This window comes from Octopus bimaculoides, chromosome 26 (assembly GCF_046866305.1).
Source record: "Octopus bimaculoides isolate indiv1 chromosome 26, ASM4686630v1, whole genome shotgun sequence".
Taxonomy (NCBI): domain Eukaryota; kingdom Metazoa; phylum Mollusca; class Cephalopoda; order Octopoda; family Octopodidae; genus Octopus; species Octopus bimaculoides.
The window spans coordinates 2,964,558-2,987,688 of NC_142953.1; the positions used below are offsets into that span (position 1 = coordinate 2,964,558).

At 38.2% G+C, this 23,131-nt stretch overlaps 1 protein-coding gene across 5 annotated transcripts in view; it reads right to left on the minus strand.

Moving 5' to 3' along the window:
• Positions 1–325: 325 nt before the first annotated feature.
• The window catches only part of LOC106880700 (rab GTPase-binding effector protein 1), a 47,491-nt gene continuing 24,685 nt past the window's right edge, over positions 326–23,131 (minus strand). For 3 of the 5 annotated variants that reach the window (XM_089342914.1, XM_089342913.1, XM_089342917.1), the window contains 17 exons: positions 21,991–22,107; positions 19,542–19,643; positions 18,679–18,814; positions 17,718–17,876; positions 16,735–16,839; positions 15,446–15,480; positions 14,654–14,933; positions 11,691–11,815; positions 10,951–11,172; positions 10,381–10,479; positions 9,478–9,516; positions 9,243–9,344; positions 8,901–9,090; positions 8,232–8,398; positions 1,739–1,855; positions 1,089–1,199; positions 326–857 (listed from right to left, as the gene is read on the minus strand). In XM_089342914.1, coding sequence (XP_089199040.1) covers positions 690–857; positions 1,089–1,199; positions 1,739–1,855; positions 8,232–8,398; positions 8,901–9,090; positions 9,243–9,344; positions 9,478–9,516; positions 10,381–10,479; positions 10,951–11,172; positions 11,691–11,815; positions 14,654–14,933; positions 15,446–15,480; positions 16,735–16,839; positions 17,718–17,876; positions 18,679–18,814; positions 19,542–19,643; positions 21,991–22,107 — 2,274 coding nt within the window. In that variant the 3' untranslated portion in view covers positions 326–689. The remainder of the gene's footprint in view (positions 858–1,088; positions 1,200–1,738; positions 1,856–8,231; positions 8,399–8,900; positions 9,091–9,242; positions 9,345–9,477; positions 9,517–10,380; positions 10,480–10,950; positions 11,173–11,690; positions 11,816–14,653; positions 14,934–15,445; positions 15,481–16,734; positions 16,840–17,717; positions 17,877–18,678; positions 18,815–19,541; positions 19,644–21,990; positions 22,108–23,131) is intronic. The other 2 variants (XM_089342916.1, XM_089342915.1) reach the window with 1 other exon arrangement.

Genomic DNA, 23,131 nt, shown 5'->3' on the forward strand with positions numbered 1-23,131 from the left:
GAGAAGAACAACAATAACGAGCTTGAAAAACGTTTTGCATGGTGAAAAAAAGCCCCAATAAACAGCTCTTCCACCAGCCTTGGAATAAATGGCAAGCTATTGTCAAAGCCTTCTATCCCATTGATTTACAAAGAAATGTGAAAAATAATATATACACACACAGACACACACACAGACATACTCACTCGCATACACACAAATACACGCACATATGCACACACACATGCTCCAGTTAAAAGATTGGGTGACAGAATCATCATTACAAATAAATATCCTTATATATTAATTCTGCAACAGTCACAGTCTGTTTTTCATTCAATTTTAGTTTTGTATATTTTTTGTTTGTTTTTTTTTTTCATCTACTTTTATACAATAAATTGGAGAGAAAGTTCTTCCAATGTTCTTTTATATAATTACATTCAGTCACTTCTGCTGCTGTTGTTGTTGTTGATTATTTTTGTTTATTTATTTATATCCATAAATATCTGGCAGTTCTCCACGTGAGATTTTTTTTTTTTTTCTGTTTCTTTCTTTCTCTCTTTGTCTTCCTTTTGTGCCTTGAACAGTTTTCGCCACCAAAAAAAAAAGGGGGGGGGGGGGAAACTGTTCCGTCCGTCAGCAACTGCCTCACCCCTAGGATAAGAGTTAGTTCCACAATAGAAATTTACAGAGGAAACCATCAAGGAGGTTTAGTGGGGTGTCGAAGGCGGTTCTGTACTGAAGTAAGGGGTAGCATCTTTCACCAGAATTGTATGGCACACATCACAGACTTTAGACGAACGCATGTTTGGACCACTCATCACATTCTTGGCATTGCAGTCGGCGCAGAATATCTTTCCACAGTGTCGGCAGTGATGCTGGACGGTAAAGAAAGGATAACGACAAATGACAGTTTAGTTTTACACCATCAAAAAACCATTTCAAGAAACTCAACTTGACAAACTAAGATAAAATAAGTACCAGCTGAATACTGGGTTCGTGTAAATTACTATCTTCCACCCACTAAAACAAACATTACTGGTCTTGTGCCAAAATTTGGCACCATTACTATAAGAGACTACAGATGCCATGCAAAGTCGGTACTTTACCTTTCGCTTTGTCACAGAAAAAGCCTGTCTGCAATTGTTACATTCATCAACATCTTCTTCATGCTGCCATCTCACCTCAGTTTCTGCTTGCCGAATTTTTTCCAGTTGAATCTGGAGAAAAACACAAGAATAAAAAGGAGAACTACTAATTTAACCGCCTACACTTTTTTTCTGCAAAAATAGGGGTAGTTTATCCTGTTCAGGCTACATTATTAGCATTATCCTGCGACTGAGAATTTAAAATCACTTCTTTAACTTTAATTGTTTAATATTTATTGTTCCCAGCAATTAATTGAGATCGTTATAAAACTGGAGATTTACATACCAGCTCCAGGAATGCATCTAATATGTAAATTGGTAGATCCAATAACTTAACACAGCTGCATGTGGGGGACAAACACACGTACAAAGGGCTTCTTTCAGATTTTGTCTGCTCAATCTACTGACAAGGTTTTGGTTGGCAGCTATAGTGAAAGAAACTTGCCCAAGGTGCCATGCAGTGGGACTGGATCAAGAACCATGTGGTTGGGAAGCAGACTTCTCACCGCACAGCCCCATCTATGCACAGCCATGCCAGTGCCCGACATATTTGTTTCTCGAGTAGGGGACTTAACAATGACAAAGGGCCACATTGAAACAGTTGTACAAACCTGTAAAGACTGGGATAGTTTAACAAAATCTCTCTGTACAGCTTCACTATTCTCCAGATCCACTTGTAATGACTGCACTTTGGCCTTCATAGTACTGACCTCTGTCTCCAGTTTACTCTGTAAGTTCAGCAGCAAAAAGAGAAGGAAAACAAAGAGTGTTGAGACAGTGTAGGAGATATTCAGGTGAGAATTTACTAGAAAGAAACTCAACTACTGGGGTTAATACCATAATGCAGTGATCCCCAAAATTAGTCCATTGTGGAACCCCTTAAACAACATTTTTTATAGAAATCACAAAATCTTTTCTATTTCACGAAAAAACCCTGCCACACTTGAGTTTGGTAAAAGATTGAATAGCACAAAAATTGTTTTGGTAGAAAGAATTTATCCGCGCGTGAGTGTGCGTGTGTGTAAATGGTCGTCAGTTTGCTGACTGCTTTTGCTTTCTTAAGTAAATTTGCAACACAAAACCTCTCCCCTATCTCAATACTTCATAATATCTCATGTGAGACCCTGAGTTGATCAATTTCAGTTGACCACATGCACACACACACACACACACAATGTTAATACCCTGGAACAGAAATACCAGTTCACTGTAAAACAATCCTGGAAGTTACAAAAATGAAGACTCTGTGTGTATGTGTGTATATGTATATACATACACAATGGGCTTCTTTCACTTTCTGCCTACGAAATCCACTCACAAGGCTTTGGTCAGCCTGAGGCTATGGTAGCAGACACATTTCCAAGATGCTGTGCAGTGGGACTGAACCCGGATCCATGCAGTCAAGAAGCAAACTTCTTACCAAACAGCCACGCCTATATTTGTAATGTATTTGGCAAGGGGGATGCTAAAAGCAGGGTTATGATGATGATGATGATACCAATGACAGGGGAAGAAGGGAGAGGTGACATGTTTGCGTAGAGAGACAGACAGGAGAGATAAGTTTAGTGGCCCAGGAGGAGAAGAAGAAAGGATGGGATGGCCATTATAACACAGATAGTGGGTGCAGAGAACAATATAAATGGATGAAGACTGTCTAAGAAGGGTGATGGTTCTGACGTATCAGGACAATCACCCTGCCCCATAGGACAATCCCCTCCAGATGACAACTACTCCCAGGACAATCACCCCCCCCCCTGGTTAATCATATATATTACACACACACACACACACGCATATACAGACACACACAACAGTATGTATATCTTGACATGCTATCACCTTACACATCATATACATGACTCCAAAGTTATATCTCAGCATGTTATACATCATATATTACAAATATATTACAAATATATTACAAATATATTACAAATATATTACAAATATATTTCAATGTATACTAACAATAATAATACACAACAACATATAAACAACAAATAAATATGGCCTAATAAGTTTTCTCTGAACTATTTATTACCTTTTAGCTTGGATTTTTTTTTTTTTGTGAAGAAGGGCCTTTGTAAATAAATGACAGGATGTTGCTCGCTCGCTCTTATTTTGGTTACGCTACTGGTAATGATTTGGTGACCGATATCAGATGAATAATTTCTTGGAAAAAGAGCTCAGAGACACTGACATGCCAAACACCGTAGGGTGAGTGTGTCGCTAGGGTAGGTCAGTAAAGGATCAGAGTGTGACCCCTGGCGTTGTTCTTGTTCAACATTCTCTAGGTTCTTTGAATAGCTACACTGGTCAGTTGACAGTGATCAAAACAATTCTTGTTGGTCAGTGAAGTAAAATGACAACAATTTAGGGCAAATGTCAATGGGGTGGACAGCTGGCTTGTCGAAAACTTTTTGGATTGGGGTTGATTTGTTTTGTTCTTTATTGGACCCTTTTATTTGTAATTTTTTTTGTTTTACTTTCAAAAAATAAATGAATAAATAAATAAAACAAAATTTTGAAATTTCGAAATTTAATAAATTTGTCTCCCATTCATCAGGGTGGGTCACAACATTTGTTTCTTCACCAAATTTACATTTATGAAAATGCACCGATCTTATCAGAAAAATAAGCTGTGATAGTCCAGGTCAACAATATATTAATATTTCATGAAAAATATCAATATATATATATATATATATAGCCTTTCAGTTGTAATATTTCTATATTTCTGCCTTTTACTCAAATATATATATATATGTATATATATATAATATAATATATATTTATCCGGATGAATTTATCTTCGTCCTTTAATAAGGATTTTTTCCATAGATTTCTTATGTCTTTTCCTTGTACATTATTTACGAATTTTTAAATCGTATAGGTATGAAAGTGTGTAAAGAAATATATATGTATATATATACACATATGTATGTAATGATAAATATATGTTGATATTTCAGGAGAATCAGAAATATATATTTTCACATGTCAGCAAAAATAATTTGAATTTTAGGATCAAAAATATATTCAAAAATTAAAAAAGGCCACTGCTATGTTTATAATAAATAAATAAATAAATAAATAAATAAATAAATATATATATATATATACATATATATATATATACCCTAATGCAGCTGTAAAACTAAGATTACTGCTTAAGAGGTGCATGTAGGAACATCTGTACAGGATACATATTGGATGTCTGGTGAGACTTCCTGGGAATTAAGGTTGTAAAAATGATAAGCTATGTGCATAGTGGAATAATAATAATAAGAAGAAGAAAATGTTGGCAGCAAAAGTAGCAAAGATGGCAAGAAAGATAAAGATAAAAAATAGAGACAATGAAAAAGCAAACAGCTTTATTGTGTCTGAGCTGAAGTGCAAAACTACCAACTGATTTGGAAAACAATTGCATAATAAACTATGGCTATGCTACAGTTAATGAGTGGATCTCGTTAGAATAGATTATAAAAAATAAAATAGATAAATAAATATAATATCCATTAATTGTTTCTAAATTAAAAGCCAGTTTTAAAAGATACTTCTTTCAAAATCCCCATTTTGTACCTCACATTTTCATTTGTAAAACATTTGAGAAAGAAAGCTGGTTGTATCTTGCAAAACATTCATCCAAAGTAAAAAATTTTTCATAGATCCCTAATATACTATGGTGGATCCTCAGTTTAATATTTTGCTTGCATGGAACCTCCAAAGTCTTATATGAACCCCAGTTGAGAACCACTGGTTTGCTCTTAAACACACACACACACACACAAGTGAGTGGAGAAACAAAAGAAAGAGGAACTTAAGACATTTGGTAGGAATTACAGACATTATTATTTAAAACAGTTTGGTTTGGTTCCATGTAGCCTGAAGTTCTGTAGGCTCGCCTAACGAACATAACTCGTCAGGTTTGTAGAAAGCTGAATCAAACAGTTATTAAATAATAGAGAGAGTGGATAAGAGAGACATAGAGACAGATAGAAAGGGTGTGAGAGACAGATAGACAGTGGGTGAGTGAGAGAAAGAGACAGACAGAGACAGATAGATAGGGGGTGAGTGTGAGAGAGAGAAATGTAAGTAAGACAAGAAATCAGTAATATATATATATAAGGAAAAGCTGTAAATGTGGCAGGGCAAGAAGGCAGAAGCCTTAATGCAGTGGTAGCACAATTAAGAAACTTATACGTTGATTAGTAAGGCTTTAATTTGTTTTGGTATGCGTGGCTGGAACATGGAAAAAAATAAGAAACAAGAAAAAAAGAAAAGAAAAGGAATTCATCATAAGAAAAAATAGAAAAACACAGCTCTATGCCCCACCCCAAAATACGGTGAGGCATGGTGTGTATGTGGAAGCTTCTAACATGGTGTGGTGGGAAGAAGGAAAAAGCCTAATGGGGAAGTTGGAATTTCTAGGAGGCTCTGCATGTAGTGAAAAAAAAGCTGTAAGTCATAAATAAGTGAGGCATAAGGCATGTCAAGATACTTAGCTGAACTGGTGGTGTGGCTGAAACCAAAAGAAAAACAAAAGAATCCTGGACAGAACAGTGAACAAGGAGGGGGGGGGGGGGTAAAGAAAGAAAATATAGGGCGGTGCTGAGAGGTGAAGAGGAAGCTGGCGTGGAGGTTATAAATTAGGATGTCTTCAAACATATATTGTGGTATAGTTTACATGAAGCATTGTCTGATATAGATAAATGCTTTTAATTAGACTTTTTAAAGCGAAAACAATGTAAGTTTTAAGAAATAATACAAACTGATGGACTGGAAGCCATCAGAAAGTTGGAAAAGCATTACTTGTATCATGATGGGTTGTGCTGGGTATTAAAATGTCTTGTATCTCATGGAAAATAACAGAAAAATTAAAAAAATAAACTCAGAGTATTTCACAGTGCTAGATCAAACAAAGCAATTTATTATCTAGAAAAAAATTCCAATTTTTTTTTTTAGTAGTAAGCATTAGTTTAGCAAATATACATGTTTACATTCAACAGACTGACAAAAATACAGGATGTTTCAAAAAATATATATATACATATACATAATATGCATATATATTCTTAATGGTCCCATGTATAGGTGTGTGTGTGTGTGTGTGTGTGTGTGTGTGTGTGAGAAAGTGTACAGTTAAATATCTAAATATACTTGAAACAACAGTTTAACATCACTGTTTTTATGTCCACATTGACAGGAGTTAGACAGGAATTACTGAAGCAGCATATGAGCCAGTTTCTACAGCTGGATGCCCTTCCTAATGCCAACCACTCCAAGAATGTAGTGGGTGCTTTTTACATGCCACCAGCATAGGGGCCAGTTATGAAATACTGTTCTTGACAGGTCTTGTCAAGAACAGTATTTTGCCAAAGGTCTCAGTCACCTGTCACTGCCTCTGTGAGGCCCAAAGTTCAAAGGGTGCTTTTTATGTGCCATCGACACAGGTGTTAGGTATGTGATGCTGGCACTGGCGAAAGAATTATATTAAAAAAAAAATTTCTAAAATATTTTATGTATTGTAGAAGTCTGGAGTTTCATGTCATGTAAATCTTAATTGAAGATCTGTGCATGTAGATGATAATGTTTCCAATACCATCATCATAGTTTGGCTTCATGAATGAAGATTCAGAAAGTGATGGGTTGTTCACGTTGATTGCAGGCTCATTAGTAGCTGACGAGGCTAATTTAGGGCTGGTAGTATATTTAGATATTTAACTGTACATCTATTTTAATTAGTTCCATCTCAAGACATCATCAAGCATTAGTGTGACATTAACATTTTTATATATATATATATCAATAAAATATAGCATTCAGCACGGCTTGTTTCAAGATTTAATTTAGTGTTAAAGTAATATAAGTGTGTGTGTGTGTGTGTGTGTGTGTGTGTGTGCCATACATCTGTGTATATACATCACTGACAAGCCTTAACTGCAGTACTTGCCCTATAATGACATCTTATCAATGTGCTGTGTTAAAAATAATAAATATCAGAGGGAAAATAAAATTTGTCCCAGCAGTGGTCAGTAACTGGGTTAGCAATAGTGTGTATACATTGAGTATGATATATAGATAGCTATTTTAATTTAATGCTGCCACAATTGCATGTACTGGATTTTTATTCACCTGGGAAGCTATTCACACCATCAGTAAATGCTTTCTTCATGCGTTTCTATATCAGAAATGAAAATACGTATGGTGCTCTTGCTGATCATTGTGGGGATGAATTTTTTTGTCACCCTCTGACATTCATAGAATTTTGAACAGAGAACATCAATAAGATATTACCTCAGGACAAATACTACAGTAACTGGCCTATCAGCAGTGTATATACATTGAGTATGATGCATAGATGGCCATTTTAATTTAATACAGCCTCCATTGCATATACCAAATATACACATATAACTGGCTCCATAACCGACACACACACAAACACTGAAGGTAGCTATGGTAATTATGAAACTTGGGCCTAAACCCCTAAGCACAGGAGGTTGAGGAAATATAAATATTATTAGTATTAGCAGTAGTAAACTTAATTTAGTTTTTTTTTTTAAAGTTAGTTTTCGAAGAGGAATGTATTAAACGAAGACGAAAATAAATTTTAGAGAAAGAGGAGGAGGAGGGCCAGAAAGAAAGAAAGAAAGAAAGAGTGAAAGGGAAAAAGAAGTGTATGGCGGTGGATGTGGAGTTGGCAGGGACGGGGAAGATAGGACAGCAGAGGAGGGCTTAAAAACAAAGAAAAACCTAAATAAAAAATAACTAGAAAGAAAAAACAAACAACAAACGAAACAAAAAACTAAAAATTTCTTTCACCTTTTTTAACAAACACATACACACATATATAAACAAACACAAACATGTAGCAATGCAAACATACATACAAGCATACGGAGTGTTTATATCAGTGTGTTTGTAAATTTGTTAGTTGGGGGCATGGTGGGTATTTTTAGAAGTAGGAGGAGGAGGAGGAGTAGTAGTAATAGTAGCAGTAGAAGTGCCAGCAGATGGCGCTGCTGGTGAGTGCCGTTTCTTATGTACATCTCTCGATGTCAGTCCAAATAAGTCAAATAAAGAAGCTAACTCTGGGCCTACCCGTAGCGTAGTTTGTTCGTCTAACTGTTGTGTTAAGGCATTGATTAGTTGCTTTGACTTGGTCTGGATCTTCTTCAGAGACTGGTCCGAGTCTCGCAGTTTGGTTTCCGTCTCCGCACGCACCGACGATTCCCGCTCCAGTTCTGACTTGCAGCTTTCCAAAATTGCTGCAACACGCAAAGAGGAGGAGAGACATGGATTAGAGACAGTTTGGAAGTGTTAATATATGCAACAGGATAAACGGGATTGGTTTGTTATTAATTAGTTATTATGACCAAAGGGGTTTTCTTTACCCTTTACCCTCTGTCGCTAATAATTTTATAATCAAACAACTGATTCCTTTCAGTTATTTACTACTCATTGAAACAAAGGCAATGTGTTTCAACAGAAATATGGCAACAAAAGGGTTAAAGTAATCCAAATCAAAATCTTGCTTCAAAACTTTAATTTATGTTCTAAACATTAGCTTTACTAAATTCTTCATTATTTTCAAAATAAATTGAAACAAAGTTTGTATATTTCAACAGAGAAATGGTAACAAAAGGTTAAAAGCCACAATAGTAGTTGTTGTTGTTGTTGTTGCAGCGGCGGCGGCGCCCGCCGCCGCCGCCGCCACCGCCGGGTCAGGTAATGGTCAAACAAAAGCAACGAAAGCTGAAATTCTCCTACCTAGCCGTTCTTGTAAAGTACTGACTTCCTGTGACAAAGTCTCTTCAAGAGTGTTCTTTTCTTGCTGGTCAGCCAGCGCCCTGTCTTTGAGAAACAGGATCTCGCTTTTTAGAGCGTCTTCTATGTGTTCCTTTGCCACTTTGGCAGCAATAATCTCCTCTCGGTACTTCAATAATAACAGCTGCATTTCCTGAAAAATTCCAAAGAAACCCAACAAAGTCAAACAAAAGTTTTCAGGACGAAGAGAAGGAACAAGCAACATGCCTGAACGTACACACAAACATACCCACATGCACACGCACACATTTGACTTGAATAACGCTATGTGAAGCTGTGGCTTACTTCAAGATTGTTGGGAAGATTGATGTCTTCATTCTGTAATTGTTGAGAATGTTTGGAATGCTTGCCGACAAGAGTATCGTTTTCCTGAGTCAGTCGATCCAGCTGGGGAAATAAACGGGAAAATAACATTAATTTCATTCTTAAAGACAAAGAACAAAAACATCACAACATCCAGTGATACACACACACACACACACACATTTGTCCCCCCAACCAAATAGGAAGACCACCATACCTCAACCTGGGTTTCTTCCCTGGATTCAGTCAACGTTTTCTAAAAGAAAAGAAAAAGAAAAAAAACCATTAACTAAACACACAAACTATTTAATTTAATACTTTTATGTTTTGTTATTATTATTATTGTTATTATTATTATTATTATTATTATTATTATTATTATTACGAAGAAGGCAGTAAGCTGGGAGGGCTGTTAACACACCAAAGTGCTTAGCAGAATTTCTTCTGTCTTAACATTCGGAGTTCAAATTCTGCCACAGTCAGCTTTGAGAGCTAATGAAGGTGCCTGAATGTGGCTGCTCGTTCTGCATGAAATAGCAGCCAAATACCTCTCTCAAATCACATCCAAAAAAATGTGGTGTATCACATTGGATAATGTATTCCTAAATACACCAGAGTCATAAAAATAATTATCTATATAGATGCAGCTGTGTAGTAAGGAGCTTACTTCCCAACCACACGATTCCAGGTTCAGTCCCACTGTGAGGCACCTTGGCCAAGTGTCTTCTACTATAGCCTCAGGCTGACCAAAGCCTTGTGAGTGGATTTGGTAGACGTAAACTGAAAGAAGCCCATCACGTGTGTATGTGTGTCCACCGCTGCTTTACTGGTGTTAGTGTGTTTACATCTCTGTAACTTAGCAGTTCAGCAAAAGTGAGCGACAGAATAAGTACCAGGCTTAATGCCTTCTCCCAGTACTGAGGTTAATTCATTTGACTAAAAATCCTTCAAAGCAGTGCTCCAGCATGGTCACAGTCTAATGACTGAAACGAGTAAAAGAATAAAAGATATGTAACAAGGTTGAATGCCTTTAATTATGGGTCTGCTCAATGAGGTTGGCCTGAGGGAACTAACGAAGGACAACAACATTGATTACAAGAGATGGTGGAGGACAACGTACAAGTTGGTCTTGTAGTTCCAGGTGCGACTGCATTAACTGTTGCTTCACTTCCATTGTGAATTTCTCTGATTCTTGAAGTTTGGTCATAACAGTAGATATCTAGTTTTGAAGAAAAAAAAAGAAAAACAAACAAAGAAGCATATAAATAAATGAAATAAATAAACTTGAGAGCAGTAGAGTTTTATTTCAGATATTCTCATTTTAAAAATCATCTCCAGCTAATTGTTGAGAAGATGACGGTGTTGGCTTGGCAGAGGTTTGAACTCTCTGAGAGCCCTTGTTATTATTATTATTATCATTATTATTATTATTATTTAGGCAGTGAGCTGACATAATTGTTAGCATGCAGGGCAAAATGCTAAGCAGCTTTCAGCCTGTCCTCACGTTCTGAGTTCAAATTCTGCCGAGGACAACTTTGCCTTCCATCCTTTCAGGGATGGGATCAATAAATTAAGTACCAGTGGCGTACTAGAGTCAATATAATCAACTAGCCCTCTCCCCCAAAATTTCAGGCCTTGTGCCTTTAGTAGAAAGGATTATTATTATTATTATTATTATTATTATTACTACCTGTTTGCGTGCATCTTCTGCCACTTCCTTGAGATTGTTCTCCAGCTCCTCCTGGTATTTGCGCTGATTTACCGACGCTTGTTGCTCACTCTTCAAATAACGGTTTAGCTGTTGGATCTTAGACTGAGATTCCTTCAGCTGCGCTTGCACTGACTGAAGTTGGGCCTCATAGTTGTTGCACATGTCGCATGGTCGACCCAGCTTCTCTCGCGCACTTTTCAGCTGAAAAATGAAAAATAAAATTAAATAATAATAATGAAGAAATTTTTATTTTATTTGCCAGTGCCTATATAGAGACGGGTGTGGCTGGGTGGTTCTTAACACGTTTGCTTCCCAAATACAGAGTGTTGAGCTCAATCCTGCTGTTGTGTGTGTGTGCTAAAGAGTGAGAGAGAGTGTGTGTGTGTGTGAGAAAGAGAGTGTGTATATGTATGTGAGAAAGAGAGAGAGTGTGTGTGAAAGAGAGTGTGAGAGAGTGTGTAAGAGAGTGTGTGTGAGAATGTGTGTGAGAGAGTGTGCGCGAAAGTGTACAAGTGTGTGTGCGAGAGAGAGTGTGTGTGTGTGATAGAGTGTGTGTGAGAGAGAGTGTGTGAGAGAGAGTGTGTGAGAGAGAGTGTGTGAGAGAGAGTGTGTGAGAGAGAGTGTGTGAGAGAGGGAGAAAGAGAGAGAATGTGTGAGAGAGAAAGAGTGTGAGAAAGAGAATGTGTGTGTGTGTGTGTGTTGCCTTGGCAACAGCTTACCTCCTGTTGTAGAAGTTCCCACTCTTTTTCGCTGACCATCCTCCTGCCTTCCAGTGATATCCCCTCAGTCCTTGACTTCACACTTGCCAACAGGGAGTTGTGAGCTTCAGCTTCTGGGGTGGGATCTGGAACACAAACAACCTCATTGAAATACAAAGACAAAAAACCCCCCCAACAAACACACACACAGCCTCTTCCCTTTCAACCAACACATTGAGCAGAAATGAATTCGTTTTACACTTTCTGTTCTTTGTTTTTTTTATAATGACCAAGCCAGACAAAGTATAACAGCATCCATGGCCCTTTAACAGGGTCACCGTACTTAATGGTTTGAAAGGGGACATTATCTCCAGTGCAGACAGAGCAGAGAAACAACTGTTGCAAATGGGTGTATACATAAGGCTCGCGAACATTTAATAACTTTTATTTCAACACACAAATAATTTTCAGGTTGGTTCTGAATTAGAAAGTTTCCACGAGAAATCTACACAATCAAAGAATTTTATAGCATTCATAAATAGTTGATTACAAAAGCTCTGTACTTCAGCTTGCTGAGACAGGAGGAAATATACATGTTAGATTCATATGGTCAACTATAATGACATATCCAGGTTGAGTAGGAGCTGTGAAAACAGCTATTATTAATGGCATGAGAGTGAGTGGAGGTAAACCATAGGTTGGCATTCGCTGAAGCAAGATGTGACATGTGTGAAAAGGAATCAGCCAGTCTCCGTGTAAATTGGCAGGTGAGAGTGGAGACGATGTTCTGCCTGGACGTCAAAGACACTCTACTAATTTGGTACCAGTAACATGCCTTTTATAACCCTTGTATAGGGACATTCCAGAAGGATCTAAAACAATGGTTCTCAACTGGGGTCCATATGGCCCTTAGGGGCCTATTTAAGATTTTGTGGCTAAAATGAATGAGTAACAAACTGGTTAAACTTCTACAATTCACAAATATTTTTAAAAATTTTTATACAATTTAAGATTCATATAATAATCTGCTTGTTCGTTAAGGAGGTGGAATGAAAGTGAGAGAGGGGGGGAAGAACTGTGAGTAGAGAAGAAATAAGAGAGGAGTATAAAAATACACTAAGGCCAAATGCATCATATGGTTAGTTGAAGGGTGAGGCAAAAAGCAAGAGAAAAAATGGTGAGAGAAAAGTGGGAGAGAGAAGTGTTAATGACATGCTGTAGGGTGGGGAGCAAAAAGTGAAGAGAAAGAAGGGAATAACATGCTTAAAAAGTTTCTTTTAAATATTTTTATGTTAATTTATACTCCAAATATCTGCTTGATAATGACAAAATTACCTTAATGAATTCTTCCTTATTTTCAAAATTACTTGGTGAGATAGGAGGGGGGCGAGAGATGGAGAGGGGAGAGAAAGAGAAAAGAGAGAAATAGATGGGTAAGGGGAGGGAAAGAGGGAGAGAGTGATGGTAGCGAGTGAAATGTGTAATTTTTTTTTTAACAAAGATTTGTTCCTTCGTTACTTAGCCCATCTGTAACGCTTTCATGTGATTAGTTGAACAGAAAGGCAAAGAGCAAAAGAAAAAGGAGAGAAAGAGAAAAAGAGGGTAAGGCAAAGAGTGAGAGAGAGAAAGAGGGAGTGTGTTGCATATTAAGTCTATAGAATTGTGCATGAAGTATACAAAGTGCATAAATAAAGTGCATTAAGCAATCATCGTATTCTAATTTCCTTCACTTTTTTAGTGAGTAGCAAATAAGCAACCATCTTTTGATACAGACACAACACAGGCAATGCTTTCAGGTATTTTGGATAAGAGTTTTCACAAATAACCCAATACGTTTACCATTAATTCCAGGAAATATTCACAGGTCCCACTAATTATTATTATTATTATTATTATTATTATTGTTCAAGACAGTAAATCTACCCCGAGACTTATTCCTTAAGCCTAGTATTTTTTCCATTGGTCTCTTTTGCCAAACTGCTAAGTTACGGGAATGTAAACATACCAACACCAGTTGTCAAGCAGTGATGGGGGGGGGGGGGCATAAACACAAGCAAAAAGACAAACACACACATATATATATGACAGACTTCTTTCAGTTTCCGTCCACCAAATCTGCTCACATGGCTTTGGTTAGCCTGAGGCGATAGTAAAAGACACTTGCCGAAGGTGTCTCACAGTGGGACTGAACCTGGAACCATCTCGTTAGGAAGCAAGCTTCTTACCACACAGCCATGGCCTGCACCTATATATATATATATAAATATATATAATAAGATGTAAAGGTAAGATCCAAGGATCAAGGTAGTAAGCTTCAAGCAGTCTGTAGAAGGTATAAAAAAACAACTGCCAGGAACTGTAGTGGTTCAGTGGCGTGGAAGGTTATAAATTGAAAAAGCCACACTCCGTGCAGGCTTTTAAGTTAGTTCCTGCAGAGGGTTAATTGGGTCTGCAGCCCAAAACTAAAGGGAGTGATAATGATAAAGCATTTATTGGTACCCTACCAATATGGTATTGCTTTAAATTTAATTTCAATGAAAAGCTTGTAAGTTCACAAATTTTTGGAGTTCTTTTAAAATTTGAATTTCCAGCTGTTAACATATAACAAATCGTCAGCCAGACCTGATCCCAATGCTGGATGGCCAAGAACCAAATAAGGGGCAGATTTTCAATCCTGGGATCATCCTGATTCCAAAAAGGTATAACATGTCTATGTTGAGCAAATGTAGACTGAGATACTGGGGTCCCGGACGGACAGAATTACAGGCATATTATTATTATTATTATTATTAAACAGACACATATATATATATATGTGTGTGTGCGTGGTGTATTCTTTGTCCTTTCATACTGGTGTGCATGTTTTGAAGCGGAAGGGGCATGAAACAAAAAACCACCACGAAACACAGGCGTAGATGTTGGAGCTGGGCTGGGAGTAACTTTTTGGCAGTTGAAGTGCATGGTGAGTCCCACAACCATCATACCTGTAATCGCACGCCTCTGAGCCTCAGTCAACGAAGGAAGCGTTATGGTCTTCTCGGGACTGATCCGGATTGTGTTGGAAACTGTATCAGTCAAAGAAGCATCTAGTAATGATGGTGAATCAAAGTCTTCACCTTGGATGTCGCTGACATCGGAACTGGAAAAGGACTTCTTCACGCCAGCACCAATGTCGTTCTGTTGTACAGTGAGGTCGATCAGGCTGCTTGAAACTGTTGATGTCTTGCACTGAGGATCAGCACTGGAGGCCTTCATAAGAGGGGTCTGAAGAGAGAGAGAGAGAGATTGATAAATGTAGAAATAAGCATATAAATAAACATAGACATTTAGAGAAATACCAATGCAGGAAGGGGAGTGAAGGAGGAGGAGAGGAAATGGGGTCAGAGAGAGGGGGTAAGAGGAAATGGGGAGGGGGGAGGGGAGGGGAGGGGAGGGGAAGATGGGGGAGGGGGAGGGGAGAGGGCGGGAAGAATTGCTGTACAATCAAAGCTATACCAACCACAACTACCCTGTCTTTTTTTTGTAATCTTCAGACATAGTGTATCTTGGACTACATTATCAAATGTGCCTTTTTCTTTTCTTTTTCTTTTATAAAACAGTAGCAGCAGAATGTAGTTTGAGAGACTAGACCAATATGACCAATATGACTGATATTAGAAATTTCATAGCCCATGTGGAGGTTCAATTGGTGGGTGGGGCTCAAAATGCGGTGATGGGAGGGGATATACTATGACGGTGACGAAGAGGGGGGTGCAAGAGACAAAGATGTAGATTACCTTCACTGGACTGGCTTGCTGTCGCTGTAGAATCTCTGCACAAATAAAAAGCATAGAGACATGATATCAGAATTTTTCATAACAATAAATATTATATTTTTAGTAAATATGAGGGGAGGGGCAGTTGTACATGTGTCGCTAAGGGAGGCACAAATATTTAAAGTGAGGTACTGTGATTGCATGATTCAGGTATTCAACTACTGACTATTTCACTCCCAAGTTTAGATATTGATATGGTAAGGAACCTAGCACTGCTTACTCTGGTTTGCTTGGCTGAACAAAAAATTAAATACACCACAACATCAAGGTTGAGTGGTTAGTGGCAGGAAGGGGTACTGATCGGTAAGAACTGTTGATCCAACAGATAAAGCATCTCACCCAAACAAGCACATTGAATCACACAGATTCTGTTCTCGAACGACATTAAGGGTACACATGGCTGTGAAATACTCAGTCCACCTACAAGCTAACTTAATAAGTAATTCACAGTTTCTGTGACTAAATGGCCTTCCTACCACCAACCACTTTACAGCATATCCTCAGTGCATTTTACCATAACCTCCGATGCAAGAGAGCTGATCTGCGGAAGGACTACACAGTCCTCTTTACCCGTTATCAGATCTTACTCGGAGTTATTGCCCTTTTAGACAGGCTGCCTATAATGTGGCTTGACGGGTCAACAAGGTCAGTGGTGTGACAAAAAGCAGCCAAAAATCAGGTTTCTTTCTGGTAAAGATAGACTTTGTGTTACAAGGCAAAGGGCTAATTGTTGTGACTATCGGGCTAAAGGGTCTACTGTAATTGATTGCATCACTTCTACATTATTGGGGGTTCATTTTGTTGAGCACTTACCGAAAGGAACGAAGGACAAAATTGACCACGGAATCAACTGACCTAAGGACAAGGAAGAACAAAGCAACAGAACATCTGATCGGTCACACTACAAACTACATTTAATGTATACCACACTAATAATGATGATGATGATGATGATGATGATGATGATGATCTATTTGCAACCAGGACAATGGATGATGGGGACAATACAAAGACAGACATAAAGTGCGGAGATTTACAAAGAATCAAATGATTTTTTAAATATTAGGCGCAAGAGGGGCTGTGTGGCAAAAAGCTTGCTTTCTAATCACATAAACGACATGAAAACTTATATGAATAAAAAATATCATGTGAATATAAATCTCTAAAAACGTTTATAAAAACATCAAACATCATAACCAAATAACAACTAAAAATAACAACATCTGCCAACCATAAACAAACAAACAAACCTTTCCGTCTCTGTTCTTGTTCTCGTTGTTGCTTCTCTCTCATTTCTTCGAGTTCCTTAACTCGCCGTTCCTGAGCATCTCGTTCCAGATCTTTCTGCTGTAGTTCTAAAAGACACAAAAAAGACAAACACACATAGCATTACTCTCAGAGGTAATACAGTGGACCAGCCGACACCAAATATGGTGATGGCTGGTAAAAGAACATGGCTTGGGGCTTAGGGTATCCAGCTCATGATCGTAAGGTCGTGAGTTCAATTCCTGGCAGCATGTGGTATCCTTGAGCAAGAACATTTTATTCACCTTGCTCCAGTCCACTCAACTGGCAAAAATGAATGGTATCCTATAATTCAAAAGGGACAGCCTTGTCAAACTCTGTGTCACATTCAGTCTCCCTGAGAACTACATTAAGGGTACACATGTCTGTGGAGTACTCAACCACTTGCATGTTAATTTCATGAACAGGCTCAACTGGTAACTGAATTAATTGGAACCCTCGTCATCATAACTAATGGAATGCCAGTGAAATGTTTGTGTGTGGTAAAGGCGCATGGCTTAATGGTTAGAGCATTCAGCTCACAAACGTAACCTTGTGAGTTCAACTCCCAGTGATGCATTGTGTTCTTGAGCAAAACACTTTATTTCACATTGCCTCAGTCCATTCAGCTGACAAAAATGAGTAGTACCTGTAATTCAAAGGACCAGCTTTGCCACATTCTGTGTCACCTTGAATTTTCCTCAAAACTACATTAAGGGTACATGTGTCTGTGGAGTACGCAACCACTTGCATGTTAATTTCACAAGCAGGCTGTTCCATTAATTGGATTAACTAGAACCCTCAATGTGGTAACCAATAGAAAGCCAGTATTCTAGATCGGCAGATAGATAGACATTAACAATAAGTCAAGCCAGATGATGTTTGTGAAAATATTCATTCCTCCACCAGCTCATGTTACAACAAGACTAGTAGTCCAAGTTAGACTTACCTACAATCTGCCGCTGTTGTTCTGTTGTTAATACACTCTCCATCCGGCGCATGTCCATCATCATCAGTCTTTGAGACTCAAGGAACTGGTCGTTAGCCATCTGCCAGGTACGCTTCAAATCATTATGAACGCGTTTCTCGTCTTCAAACATTCGACAAACTATTAAACAAACAAAACAAAATATAAAACAAGGAACCAAAAACATTTTTTCACTCTCAATAACCCTTTTGATACCAACCCAGCTGAAACCGGCTCTGGCTCTGCAGTACAAATGTCTTGTTTTCATAAGTTCTGAATTAAAATCTTCCACCAAACCTTAGTCACAATTTATGTTCCTAACACTAGCTGAATGATAACAAAGTTATTTTATTAAATTCTTTGTTATATTTCAAATTAATTAAAAGAAACACAGAGCATCTCAATAGAAATATGGTAACAAAAGGGTAACTAAAATGGTAACTAAATATTGATTTCTAAATAAGTACAGGTGTAGGTGTGAGGTAAGAAGTTTGCTTCCCAACCACATGGTTCAGGGTTCAGTCCCACAGCGTGACACTTCGATCAAGTATCTTCCACTATAGCCCTAGACAGACCAAAGCCATATGAGTGGATTTGGTGGACGGAAACTGAAAGAAGCCCATCATGTATATTCTTTCACTTGTTTCAGTCATTTGACTCTGGCCATGCTGGAGCACCACCTTGATAGATTTTAGTCAAACAAATCGACCCCTAGTACTTATTTTATCGGTCTCTTTTGCCAAACTGTAAACACACCAAGATGGTAACAAAAGGGTTAAGGTTTTACATTCAATTTAGAGAAATTTGGTTGCTATTTTCTAACATGTTGAGTGACCTCATGAAGGCTACATTGCTGGTTTGTGAATATCACGTGTATGTGTGTGTGTTTGTGTGTCCCCATGTCCATGTGGCAATGTTAGGAATTCACTTCCTGTATATTTACCTTCGTGCAGCTCAGTACGCAATGTGTCGTTTTCAGTCTGTAGAACGGACTTCTGTGTGTTAAGAACGGCAACAAACATTTCTAGATCTGTCCGTGAAGATTTCTCTGCTTTCAGATATTTCATTAGTTGCTGAATCTGGAAAAAAGATTTAAACGAATAAAAAAAATAAAATCTAAACAAAAATAAACCTTGTTATCCTCTTTAAAAAAGTAGTGTGTCCTCTTTAAAAATTAAAAAAAAAAAACCTTGGAACCCTAAAACTCTAGCTACTACTATTGGGTTGGTGCATAATTATTGCAGCTTTTTTTTTCAACAAAAACAATAACAACACTTAACAAAAATATCTTTAAATGATTATTCCAGAGCACATTCACCATCTACTTCAATTACAGGCAAGGAAAACATGCAAATGCACAATGTGCACCAGTCTAAACTATGATGGTAACTGAAAAAATATATGATCATGGAAAACAGAAGACAGCATAGACTTGATATGAAAATGGGAGGCACTTGAGACCAAAACAGGAGGTGCCCGATGAAAAAGCGGGAGGTGCTCGAGATGAAAGCAGGAGCCCCCACACTCAGGTGAAAGGGGGAGGCGCCCAAAGCAAAAGCGGGAGGCGTCTGAGACGAAAGTGGGTGGCGCCTGAGGCAAATGCAGGGGGCACATGAGGCAAATGCGGGGGGGGCACCTGAGGCAAAAGCGGGTGGTGCCCGAGGCAAAAGTGGGAGGCGTCTGAGACGAAAGTGGGTGGTGCCTGAGGCAAATGCGGGGGGGGGGGGCACCTGAGGCAAAAGTGGGAGGCGCTCGAGGCGAAAACTGAAGGCACTCAAGCTGAAAACAGAAACAAAAGACACTCACCTTCTCATCAGGATCAATATTTTCATCAAATTCAGGCAAAGAAGGAGATTTTTTCGTATCGTACACTTTAGCCATGGCTTCATCCACGGAGATATCTGACAACTAAAAAAGAAGCAGAAAAATATTAAATGACATCATTTAAAGAACAGATAAGGTCAAGAAACTAATAAAGTCAATACTAATTAGTGTCTTGTAGTCACTACTAATATTATTATTATTATTACTATTATCAATTAATTCCACTGTTAGTGATGTTCCACCCACACCCCTCTATGCCAATTCTTGTAGCTACTGCTCAATTCCACTCACAAAGCATTGGTAGGCCCAAGGATATAGAAGACATAGTCACGGTATACCACACACAAGGATTGAACCTGGCATGACAAACTTACAAGGTAAACGTTATAATACACACACACACACACACACACAGAGCATTGGTCATGTTAGGGTTTATAGTAGAAGCCACTTACCCATGGTACAACACAGCAGGACTGAAGCAAGAATCGCAGATTTGCAAAGCACATTTCCATCATCAAACGCCCACTAACGTTTTATTTTCCTTATCGAGCACACTTTCACATCACACATTCATGCATACAGACCACTAAAAATTAGAGTATATTAACGACTACTACTGCTGCTGCTAATAATAAAAATAATAATAAGTGGATGGAAGAAAGACGACAACCTGGAAACTGTGCACAGATCTACTAAAGATATTCCACAGCTGCTGTTGTAGTAGAGAACACTACCAACCAGTTCTTGTTCGATTCCATGATGTTGCCACTTCTGAGAAGGGAGTTATCGTGACTTTATACAGCTCAGTGAAGTACCTACTTGGAGCTAAGTGGGCCAAACCCTTAAGAGTTAAGTGTCTTGGTCATGGACATGATGCAATGCTCATGACAAGATATGAGCCCCTTCTAAACCTGTGCTCCCCGTGGCTGGTTCCCTAGTGCCCTATTAACTCAGTGATTTGTGGTTCCCCCATTGTGACCAACAAAACTTTATAACATCATTAGGTTCAAACATATATACATACATACTTTTACACATACATACATATATTCATGCCGGTGCAGCCCACCAGCTCTGGTCAAACCGTCCAACCCATGCCAGCATGGACAATAGACATTAGATGGTGATGATGATGACCTCTAAGATGGATTAAATGCCACGAAGCATTCTGTCCATCATGCTAACAATTCTGGCAGCTCACCGCCTTCACAATAGTATTATTAATAATAATAATAATAATAATCCTTTCTACTATAGGCACAAGGCCTGAAATGTTGGAGGAGGGGACTACTCGATTACATCAACCCCAGTGTTCCACTGGAACTCCATATATCGACCCCGAAAGGATGAAAGGCAAAGTCAACCTCGGCAGAATTTGAACTCAGAACACAGCAACAGGCAAAACCCCGCTAAGCATTTCACCCAGCATGCTAACGATTCGGCCAGCTTGCCACCTTAATAATAATAATAATAATAATAATAATAATAATAATAATAATAATAGTAATAATAATGATAATAGTAATAATGTGATGATTCTAACTTACACAGCTGCAAATTTGCAAGAGGGGACTATAATTGTTTAAACTCCAGATATTGACTGATACTTAATACTACTACACCACAGTCACCACAAGGATACTACTACCACCACCACTACTACTACTAATACTCCAATGCCACCACCGCCACCAGAATAACAAAAGGAAAGTTGACTTTGGCAGGGTTTGGACTCAGTATAAAATGGCATAATTAAATACCACAGGGCATTTTGCCTGGCACTCTACTGATTCTGCCATCGACTACCTCCAATACATAATGTATTACAGTCATCACAAGCAGCCTTCGGTTGGATTCCACAGGCCTCAGATGCAGACTACAAACGACATTTTCCTTCTACACTTAACTATCAAGAGTTGAGTCCACTTAATTCCAAGTAGGCACTTGAGTAAGGCATAAATTATAATTCACTGTTAAGAAGTGGTAGCAACTGGAGAAACACACAAGTATTTCATTGGTTCGTAGTACTGGCTACAACCACAGCAACAAGATACTTCATTGGTTGATTGTATTGGACATCATCATCATTTAATGTCAGTTTTCCATGATGACACAGGTTGGACGGTTTGACTGGAGCTGACCAGCTGCAGAATTACATCAGGCTCTATTGTCTGTTTTAGTAGGGTTTTCTACAGCTTGATGCCCTCCCAAACACCAACGACACTGCTTGTATGAGGGTGACACTCATTTACAACTATCACACACTTTCAAGATGAGGAGGCACAAACACACACAGACATCTACCAAATCCACTCACAATGCTTTGGTCAGCCCAAACAGACTTGGCGAAGTGCTCCAGCATGGCCAAAACTTATTCGCTGGAACCAGTATGAAGAAAAAAAAAAATTAAGGATAGAGGAATTCTTACCTGTTTTTCTAAATCTTTTATTTTATCATCAGATTCTTGAACCTTGTTTTTCAGAAGTTTTATTTCTTCCTCCAACGGAAGAACCACAGATTTCAATATTTCGGCATCTTCTTGGGCCTGAATTATAATTTTTTAAAAAATAAATAGAAATTACATTGGAAAAATAACAATAAAAACAATGAAAAAAAAAACACACACACACATATGAATACACACAGAGATATGAATACACACACATATGAATACACACACATATGTATACATGCACACACATGTATACATTCACACACACAAACACACGCACAGATATGTATACACACATGCATACACACAAAACTACGATAAAATATTGATTAACAAAGAATTACGAAAGCAATTTCTAATCAGTGACAATTAACTTCTGACAGAGATTACCATAATTAATAAATGAAGCTTGCGTGTGTGTGAGTAGATCAATAGATAAATATACACAAGATGAAAGATCAATAAATAACAGGATGTACTGATATATTTTGCTTAGTCTCATACCATTACTGCATGACACCTCCTCCTCTACATACAAGAGATCCTGCACTAAACACTCGTTCAACCCCACCATTCCGTCTTCCTCTAAAACTGAAGCTCCCACTGAAAACTCCAACATCAGCCTCTATCCCCTTCACACACACCATCTTCACCACCACATTCATTACTTTGTGTCTTCTGTTCTGATGCCGAGTTTCAAGTGTTCAAACTCCAATAGCATCACTCAGCTATTTCAATCATTCCACACACACACACACACACACACATCTACAAGGACCTGAAAAGAGAGTACCTAGAGGCACTGCCCCACCGCCACCAGTTTAAATAGTAAAATACATATATGAATATAAAATAAGACCCCGAGTCTCCAATTCTGGCCATACTAGAGCTACCTGCTTGTCCAAGGTTGGATTTGAACCTTAAAAACCAGCACAAAAAATAGAACAAATGATATATAAACATTGCTAAATCAGTTTATTTTTTATGAAGGCGGTTCAGGTAAATAACAATAATAATAATAATAATAATACTGTGTGTGTCTGTTTGTCCCCATGTCCCCATTACCACTTGACAACCAATGTTGGTTTGTTTCCATCCCTGTAACCTAGCAGTTCAG